Genomic DNA, 10808 nt, shown 5'->3' with positions numbered 1-10808 from the left:
GCATGATGGCGACGATATATTTTTAAACTATTATTGTAACAATATAGGTATCAGTAGCTTTGTATTCATTTTCACGCTTTTTGATAAAACAAATACAATTTTATTGACGTTTATAGAAAAAAAAAATTCAAATAATTGAAAATTGAAAATGTCCGTTTTAACAGCTGCTCAACACGAGTCAAAATATTTTCACAACTGTATGGTGTATAGAAAATGAAAATAAAAACACATTCAGTCAAATTTACATGCATCTAGGTACAGTTATTCGTTTTATAATTACAATAAAATAAGAAAATTGCTACATGAGATATCAAGTGAATATCCATTGTTGTAAAAATATGAACTTCAAACGCTCTTAAAAATTTTATTTGACTTTCTTGTAGACATTGATAAAAGTAGACAAACATATGAGGAATCTTGTATTACATTTTCAAATCTTAGATTTAGAAAAGAAAAATGTTCATAAAATTCTTTTGCCTTTTGTCAAAACTCGAACTTTAATTGTTTACAAAGAAAAAATGTGACTGTATTTTTAATATTTTTTACTATAACGTTATATTATAAGCTTTAAAAACCCGTTTTTCCTTATTTTTTTTGTTTTTTCCAGACGCTTTTGAAAACTAACGGGAACTTTAAATTTTGACCTCTCAAAAGTACCAACTAGATTCACTTTACCATTGAACAAGATACTGAAATTTTCAGTATTCAGTTTTCAGAAGTTAATATAAACATTATTTCGTCTACTTATCGTGTACAGACACAAATAAAAAAAACACATAGTAAAATCAATACATTCATCGCTCTGCTCAGAATCTAAAATATAATTTATTGTTTCAGGACTAGATGATGAGTATCAGTGAAAATTTTTAGTGGACAAAATTGTAAAAGATATTAAACATTATTTAGAAATTATGGAGTTCGGAGATTTATTGTAGAAAAAAAAGGCTCATTAAATTTTATAAATACTTTAATAAACAATAAAATATTATATATACAAAATATATGAGTGAATATAATATTATGTAAGCTAAACCTGCATATTAAATATACATGCTTAATGTTAAGTATAATAATTTTCAAGTATTTGAAATTAACTTATTTGATTACATTGATCTTAAATCTACAACATTCAACGATCAGTTGAATCCAAAATACATATAATATTATAAGATCTAATGAAACTCATTTACAATATTAAATTGGGATCTACAATACAATGAATACAATCACCAACCATAATTTACATCTTAAATAACAATAACATTATGACAATACTGTTCTACCAATATATAACTGGTACACTGAAATATCATGGTACATGATTAAATGATTTAAACCATTGTACGTTATACAAGTCAAAAGGCTTGATTATTATATTAACACACTAAAGGATGGATTAATTATAAATACAAACAAACAAAAAATAAATAAATAATGTAATGAGATCAAATATATATCTACCTTGGTATAATTATTGAATTGTAAAAAAATATATAATATTATGTTATACTATTGTATGATTATTCTTAAGTTCAAGTCTAAGCATAAAACCTATCTACTTATATAATAAATATATTGAATTATTTCTTTCCATTTATTTAGTGACAATGGGCTGAAATATATACAGTCTAATATTTTAAAATATTGCTTACATCAATTTTATAAATGCTTAGAATTACAACGTATATAATATTATAATAATAAACTAGTACAAACTAAAATAATGTTATGAAAAAAGGAGAAATAGCTAAGTAATAACTAAATACGTAAAAAATATAATTTAATTAGAATTATATGTTTCTGATTATTCACAATTTTTAGGAAAATTAAGTTTTAATTATTTTGTTATATAAAAAAAGCAAAATTAGTGAATTGCCATATATCTATATTAATTTGTATAATATATCGTATATAAACTTATTATAGTTTAAATTACTTATTTAATTTTCAAAGCTCTTTAAATAATCTAATATGTTGTGTATAACATTTAGTGATTTACACTTGCTAAAATGGAATTACCCCTTTACTCTTAAAATTATTAAATAACTAACTTTAAAGCACCGTTTTAGAATAATTTAAACCTAATTTCTAATAATAAATTACAATAATAAAACAAAAAAATTATACGTATAAAAAAAGTCTATGTTTAACAAATTAGAATATTATTTACTCATAAACTTTAAAAAAAAAATTGTACAAAAGACAACAAAACAATATAAAAAAAAACCAATACATTCCTAGCTTCACTAAAAATATTAATATATTTTTTCAAACAAATATAATGAAGATGACAATTATAACAAATTAACTTTCACTACACTGCATCCAAAATATTATACAATTTGATGAATAATTTTAATAGATACAGTAAAAACCACTTATTGGACTTGCTTTGGGAACAAAACATTTGAATCCATTAACCAAATGAATCAATAATGTGCAAGGTCTAGATTGAGAAATATGTATAATGTAGGTGATAAAAATAAGATTTATAAGTAAAATCGAAAATTCTACTTATAAATATTCATTATTATTTATTTATTACATATTTCATTATTTATATTCACTAAATTGTACATTAACAACCATATGCAAATCAATAAAAAATATTCAAACATTTAACTTATTAATATAGTTATTTATTCAATTTAATTGACCTATTAACAGGTACGGTGGAGTCCAATGAATATCATATTTATACCTATGTTTTAGTATACTTTGAGCACCAAGTGAGTGAAAGTCATCAACGACCAAAATAGTTTGTATTCTGCACGTCCCCCATGTTGTGTCACCCAGCTAAGTGGGAGAAATTTGACCTCGTGCAGTTGTGCTATTTTTTGGATGCGAGGTGGAGCTGAGCACTATTGATCAGCACACAGAATATAGTTAGTATACAGCCCAGCCTGAATGAGTCTAATAGGCAAATGAGTCAAATAGCCGCAAGTCCAATAAGCAGCTACTGTATATTAATTTGTATAAAAATCATTTAATGCAGATTAGCTTGAAAAAAAAAATTAAAACATACAGTTGTGGTAAAGGGTTTCAAAAAAAAAACTTGACCAAATATAAACCCATATTTGAAGATGTAACTGCTTGGATGTTTACATTATATTTGAAAAATTTGATTAATATTAGGACAACTCTTTACTGTACACTCTATAGGTGAGTCAATCAATTAATACATAATAATGGTACAAAGTCAATCAGCAAAAATACATGAATTAACATAAAAAATGTAAGATTAATAATACTTGTATGTTTTTGAATAATCACGTTACTTTTAAGTAATATTGTTCTTGTTAATATTTAATATAAGATACTACACATAAAATAAATTTACTCAAATTAAGTAAAACATTGCGTTAGTTAGTATAAACTACTAATACATTTAAAAATGTTTAAATATAAATATGATGTAAGCATGTGTGTATGTACATGGCAGATTTTAACTAAAAGAAAATTATTTCTTTAGTTAAAATACTCCCATAAATAGCTTAAGATCATCTTTTTCGACGACAATGCCTTTTATGTTCACTACTCCAATGAATTAGTTGACATTTAGGACTACAATATGCTGTATTCCAACAACAATGGTAAATAGCTTCACTTTCACAATTCACACACTAAAAATATAAGTTTTATAAATATAAATTAGTAATTGAGGGTACTACTGTATACTTCATTAAACAGGATATTGAAAAAAAGAAATCTCATTATATATTAAAAGTAGTGGTATACCTAAAAAAAATATTTGAATGTTGAGAATCAATAATGATGTTTGTAATGTAATTGTATCATACCAAACATTTTTTTTATTTAATAATTTGACAGTAACAAAATCCATTTTACAATGTTATATTTTCATCAATTAAGGTATATTTAATATTTATTATGTTATATATTAAAAAAATATGAAATAAAAACTGAAATGTATTGAATAAACTATTATAATAGTCTTTGTATCTTAATACAAATATTTAATACCTCTTAAAATGTTAAATATATAGAGGTCAACCCTATGTTAGGTATAATAATCTATACTGAAATAAATTTTAAAAAAAACATGAAAAATTATTTTTATTTTTATTCGTTTTATGATTTCTACCAAATATATTGTGATTTAACAAATGTCTAGCTCAACTTTAATAAAAATAAAATTACCCATTGCTTTTTCTTTACTTCGGACAGTGCAATATTGTGGTTTTCTTGCAGTAAAGAAATTTCCTCTTTATGTTGTTCAATCAGTTGTTCAATAGCTTTACGTTTTTCACTTTCCATTTCAGCTCGAATCTAAAACAAAATATTTCGCTCTAGAACATAATACAATCGAATCTGCTTAATTGGGACACATCGGGCGGTGACCTATTTGTCCCCATTATACTGACTGTTCCGATTAACCGAAGAATTTTACATACAATACATTCATTCGGGACTGTCATTAATGTCCCCATTAAGCAGGTGCCCTCTTTAAGTGGCGTCCTCTTTAAGCGGATTCTACTCTATATAAAATATATTTAATTACAAAACTAACCTTGTTTATATAGCTTTTAGGCGGTTTTTTGCTAATTGGTTTTGTTTGCACTTTAACTGATCGTACTAAATCTTGACATGAAGAACTAACTGTTTCATCTTCAACAACATCAGGGTCTTTTAATCTTTCAGTTGTAGATGTTATATTTTCATCTACTTCAGTTTCTTTAACTGGAGATTTTGTTTTCAACGGTGAAGCATTTTTTGATGTTTTAATTCCTTCAGATGCATTAGTATTTTCTTTTGTACTTTTAACTTTTGTTTTCAATTGTTTAACTGGAGTACTATCTTCAATTACAGGTTCAATAACTTTTCTGGGTCTACCTCTAGGTCTTTTTTCTACAGAGTTTTCAGGACTGGATTTTTTAATTAATAAAGATTTCTTAACAACTTTTTTTGGCGGACTTATTTTTTTTTCTAGAGACAACGGTCTACCTCGTTTTCTTTTTACAGGTTTTACTTCGTCTTTTGATTCTGATTCCTCGGTATCTGTCTCCACTTTTGCCTCAGTTTTTATTGATATTTTCTGTTCTTTAACCTTTCTCCTTTCATAACGTTTTAGAATGGGTGAAACCTTCAATTTAAGTTTAAGTGATTCTTCTTCATCTTCTGAAGACGAACTAGAGGAAGATGATGATGATTGTGCAGCAAGACCAAATATAACTTTATCCAATTGAAGTTGATGACGACGCAATTCCTCACATGCTTTGTTCCATTGAGAAGTTCGACCTTGAGACTAAAAAAATAAGTGTTTATTTAATGCAGTTGAAAAGTTGAAATGTACAACCCTACATTAGTCTTTAAAGATAAATAAATGTTTTTCTTTTATATATCAGTAAAACATTAAGGTAACATATTTTTAAATTATAATAAATTATTAAAATGTTTAGATATTAACCTGTAAGGTATGAATGTTCACCGATATAGGTCGTATTTGAGATTTGTCAATAATTCCAAGTTGGTGTTCACTTCCGAAAAATCTTACTTCATACATATCACCTTCAATTTTCAAAACCTATAATTTTGTTTTAAAATAAAATATTGTAAACAATTAAGTCTTAATTTAACTATAAATACTTTTGCTGGCCAATATGGAAAATCTTCTTGTTTTGCATACACTAATTCATGTGGGGGCTTACATGGTTTACAAAACCAAAATTTTGAATTTTTTTGTATAGAATATTTGTAACAATAACGACACCTCATTATCTCATCCAAATCTCGATTGCAATCTCTCAACATTAATCGGCCATAATCAGCTAAACTACTATGAACTATAATATAAAAAAACTATTATAAATTGTTATAGTTTATACATTTTTTCATACAGACAATATTTTTATGTTTATATGTGTTTAATTTGTCTAGTTTTATGAAGGAAAGAATAGAGTTTAAGTTGTTATAATTTACCGCCATGAAAAATAATAATATTGTGAACAAAGGTTAATATGTCTGCTCGGAACTCTTCAACATTTTTATACTCATCATCATCAGCTTTATCTTCAATCATTTGAAGGTCTATAATTCTAAAATTTAAGGAAAAACATTAAAAATATATTTCTTAGCCAAAGAGTACCAAATCAATTTACTTGAAAATAAGAAGATCTATTCTCCAAGGATCTTTGTCTTTTAATGCACATTTCATGTTAAAATGCAAATCACTGCCTTTTAGTTGACTCTGAAATTGAAGTCTGTCTGAAACATATGTTGATGGAGCAGTAGTAGCAATTTTGCGTTCTGACCATGGTAAAGGTATCTAATTAATAAAAATATACATATTACTAATGCCAAATAATTAGTTTAAAATGTATCGAGGATAATTACTTTTTCTCTTAATCTACCAGTAGTATGATAAAGAAGCCTGTTGAGCTGGCTTTTTTTAATCTTTTTACTAGCTTCTTTAGTAGAAGCACAATTCTAAAAGAATATAGTTATTTAATATAATTAAAAATAATAATTATAACACTAATAGTAATATTTACTTTGCATATATTACAAATGAACTTATGCTTAACATCATTTTCTGGCAAATCCTTTTTTTCAATACATGAAAGATGGAAAACTCGATAACAAGATGTACAACTTATCACATCTCCAGCACTGTGACATTGAAAACAATACCAATCATGACTATCTTTTTCAGCCTATAGAAAAACATTACAAATTAGTAAAATATGTTAATATATTTAAATAGGATAAGTCACAAACTTTTTCTTCTGGAAGTTTATATCCTTCGGTTTCAACTCCCGCTTTTGAACCTTTATTACCAACTCTTTTGGTTAAAATCAAAAGACCATCTCGAACACAATAATTTAATTGTCTTCCCACTTCCTCTGTTGAACACAAATAAATAAGTTTTGAAAAAGGTATTTATAATTAAACTTTAATGTTTTACCTGGTGACATATTGTGGACTTTGGTCATATATTTTGTGATGCGATCGATATCTGGTACCTGCCTTTGAAAACGTATCACTTTCACCGCATCCCACAGCTGTTGAACAGCCAATGGGCATGATATACGGCGGCGGCTCATTGCCATAAATAATCTATCACCCATGTCAATTAGTACACCAGTTATTGACAAAGAAAAAAATGTGTATACTTTTTATTCATTTTAAAATGATGCAAGTTAAGCAACACTTGTCAAATTTGTAATTATTGTTCTAATAACACAATGATTGCTCCTAAATACAAATCCAATAAAACCCAATCTGAAAGCAAAACAAAATTAATTAATATTTAAAAAGTAACTCTACTTTTAATAAACTAAATATGTTTCAAGTATACATTTAGCTATTAATTATTTGTGTTAACATTTAGCTTAAACTTACACTTTAGTTTATTTAAACGTTCTTAACAGTATGTACCTCCCTAACACAGTAAAACTTCCGTTAACGGTTACCTCTATGTAACGGCCAATTTTTTTGGTCCCGTCAAGTGTATCCTAGTGTTATTCTACCTCTGTAGGACGGGCACCTCTAAATAGCGGTCATTATTTACAGTCCCTTCGGTGACCGTCAGATGGAAGTTCTACTGTAATTAAATATATATAACTAGGGACTAGATTTTTAGATCAAAATAATATTTTAATATTATAATATTTTCAAAAACACATACAATTAATATTCTACTTAAATCCTCTAAAACATTCAAAGGTGATACTTATTCATAAGAAGTAGCCAAGACCAAGCATAGAAATTCTTGTAAATATAGATGTACAATCAAAAAATCTAATAAGAAAATATTATAATATACTTAATAGGTAGTTAAGTATGATAATGCAATAATAGCTGATGTCAAGAATAAAAGTTTTTTTTATAAATCATAGAATAATATGGTAAAAATTTGTTTTAAATAAGCAATTTGATAATTAAAAACAAATATAAAGGTATACTGAGTAGATTATATCTGTGCTTAATGATATTCATTTATAGGTGTCATCAAAGTGGTACCCGTTCAATAGAAATGCCGCTTAAACTTATTTTTGTAAGGTGTCAAGGGTGATATACATTATTTAATTTAACTTATGACTGGTGCAAACCGATTAACACCTTTTTCAAAGACCTAACCTCCTAATTAGGTAACAATCAATATGTAACAGGGTATAAAGATTCTTTTATTTTATGCTATGATTAATTCTTAAATATGTAAATATTACAGGTGCCTACTACGATTAGGTTTATATAAGTGATAAGTCTTATAAGAGAACTACGAAGAACTAATAGTTCTATAAGCCGATGAGTTTGTGTCAAGTCAAACTGACCAAGACTGACATGAGTGAGTTTAAGTTCAAATGCATGGTAGGTACTGAGAATGGCCAATGGATATGCTTGACAAGATGGTGAGCATCGTGACTTAAACAAAACGATGTCGGGTTGATCAATATAATATTATACATCATAGGCGTTTTGTTTGTTTGGTACCAATACATATAAGAATCGTATCTCAGTGAGTACCGAGGTGAGTACACAAATTACGACTAAACCTTTGGAAGAAAACCAGCCAACAGTCAACTCAATGATGCGTTTGGAGACGGATACGTCTCTACTGGCTCAGAGATAAGGTCTGATCATAATATTTTAGACGTATAATCGACATAATGATTAATGGCACTCACAGACTAGCTATGTTGGTTCTTTCATCGAGTGATGTCTCGTCGATGGGCAAGTGGGTTTTAAATGATTAGAACAACCAGTCGCGAAAATATTACGTTTCGAATTCGGTCGATTCGACTGGCGTCCCCGTTGACCGTCGTCCGGTGGTGAACGGCCGCTCACACGAAAACGGCGGCAAACGCATTGCGGTGGTGGCGACGTTGGCGGCCGACCGTCACGGGCGGGAAAACCTCGAAGTCGAGCGACATCGCTGGACGCGTTCAAATCAAAAACCGTACGACGGACGTGAGAAATATATTATAGCGGAAAAACGAAAACAGTGATTAATATTGTTGTTTACAAACACAAAACGAAAATGAAAGGGATGTGGAAGGGGGAACGGCGAGTTTGGTTTTTGCCGTTTTTGGGTGGGATTCCGCTCTTCTCTTCCATCGAACAATCTGTCCGCCCGTCCAACCGATTTATTGTCGGCGCACGAGCGCATCAGTGTTACCAATCACTTTCCGTCGACTTATTTGGCAGAACGGATTTTCATACAGACCGCCGCGGCACAGTCGTGGTTGCCGACCATCACACATATTATTTTCCAGAAAAAGATCCACTAGAAATCAGAATGTAGATTGGTCGAATGTTTAGTTGCCGAAAATAAAATTACCGAATTCGAAACGGTCAGAATATAAAAATCCCAGAAAATAAAATGAATACTTCGGAATGTGAACTGATAAGAATGTATATCGATAGGACATTTTCGGTCTAGTACATAGTCTAGTAGGACATCCCCCCCCCCCCGCCGATATATTTTTGATGTGGACATTTATTCATTTAGCCCCCATTTTTTTTAAGGTTTACTATATTTTAATAATATTATTTTATTATTTAATGTGAAATTATTTTTTTTGCCTATTGTCTAATATTTTTAAATATTTTCATAAATATAATAAATTATAGATTTATATTTTTGATCAACTTAACTACTATTGAATCAAATTCAAAAGCAATTATTAAATTGTTAAATATCCAAATTTATGAATTTTAACAAAAAAATAAATAAATATGAACAAAGGCTAAAAAATATGTGTTTAGAAATAACAAAAAAATCAGTAATCAAATGCTTTTTTCTAAATATAACATTTTTATGTCAGAATTTTTGGCCATTTTTATTAATTATTGATTATATTTTATTTTATACTTATTTTTTAAAAAAATTTTATTGTTTCAAGTAGGTGAGTGGATCAAACATAATATATACATTTATAATCCATTATTTTTATGAAAATAAATTTTTTTTTATATAATATTATTTTTTATTTTATTTAAAAAAATTATTTCATATTAAAAAAGGTGGGTAAGTGGATGTCGCTCTGCTGTACAGTAGGTTAGAAGTGGGTCACTGTATAATGGACAGTATTAAATTTGAATTCAATGATATAATATCACTGTATAAGAAAAACGATTCTGAGCAGAGACGGTATATCAGTCTATGTATTAGACATATAATATATACTTATCTATGGTATTAAAAAAAAATTGACCTATAATAGGTACCTATAATAAATTCCAAATAAATCATATCATAATATCTATATAGGTACTTATAAGTTATAATGCGTTATACATCAACAAAAAACCGTGGTAAAATCATAGATATATAATAGTATACTTTAGAAGTTTCAAGTACCCACGAATAATATTATACAATCACAACAAAATAACTAAAATAGTTATCCTAGGTTTTTAATATGTAATTTCGTCCAAATTTGTACTTAAAATGACTATAAAAATAAACTGTGTAAATGTATTTTTTAGATTTTTTGGTAACAGAATTAATTACTTACGTGGAATCTTGTTTTAAATTTTCAATTCTAAGATACAAAAATTGAACATTTTATAAATTTTTAACTACAAAATAATTTTTCAAATTAAAATTTGATAAATTTTGTCAAAATTCGATCTTTAAATGCTTATAAAAAAAAATTGTGCCTATGTATTTTTAATATTTTTCAACTGATATTGTAACAATATATCAGGAGTTTTGTATTAAATTTATACACTTTTTGGCCCAACAGATAAAACTTTATTGATATTTATAGAAAAAAAAACTAAAAAAATTTAAAACTGAAAATGTCCGTAAACAGCTCAAAAAGAGTCAAAATATTTTCAAA

General features: G+C 27.4%; 1 protein-coding gene across 1 annotated transcript; it reads right to left on the bottom strand.

The window, feature by feature from the left end:
- Positions 1 to 2815: 2815 nt before the first annotated feature.
- Positions 2816 to 9409, bottom strand: LOC100164563 (zinc finger MYND domain-containing protein 11). The gene is made up of 13 exons (XM_008189041.3): positions 8649 to 9409; positions 7134 to 7242; positions 6926 to 7077; positions 6739 to 6863; positions 6513 to 6674; positions 6355 to 6447; positions 6120 to 6286; positions 5941 to 6056; positions 5608 to 5804; positions 5429 to 5545; positions 4532 to 5266; positions 4162 to 4290; positions 2816 to 3623 (listed from the first exon to the last, which is right to left on the bottom strand). Exons 2-13 carry the CDS (start codon positions 7142 to 7144, stop codon positions 3501 to 3503), a joined length of 2127 nt encoding a protein of 708 aa, XP_008187263.1. The 5' UTR covers positions 7145 to 7242; positions 8649 to 9409; the 3' UTR covers positions 2816 to 3500.
- Positions 9410 to 10808: the final 1399 nt, after the last annotated feature.

The sequence above is a fragment of the Acyrthosiphon pisum genome, chromosome A2 (genome assembly GCF_005508785.2).
Source record: "Acyrthosiphon pisum isolate AL4f chromosome A2, pea_aphid_22Mar2018_4r6ur, whole genome shotgun sequence".
Taxonomy (NCBI): Eukaryota; Metazoa; Arthropoda; class Insecta; order Hemiptera; family Aphididae; genus Acyrthosiphon; species Acyrthosiphon pisum.
This window is presented reverse-complemented; position numbering and strand designations above follow the sequence as displayed.

Bases quoted from the DNA above. Each gene is read 5' to 3' on its own strand.
- LOC100164563 (XM_008189041.3), bottom strand. The intron at 6,448-6,512 runs GTAAATATTACT...ATATTCTTTTAG, and splicing joins TCATTTGTAATATATGCAAA to AATTGTGCTTCTACTAAAGA. The intron at 6,287-6,354 runs GTAATTATCCTC...TTTATTAATTAG, and splicing joins CTGGTAGATTAAGAGAAAAA to ATACCTTTACCATGGTCAGA.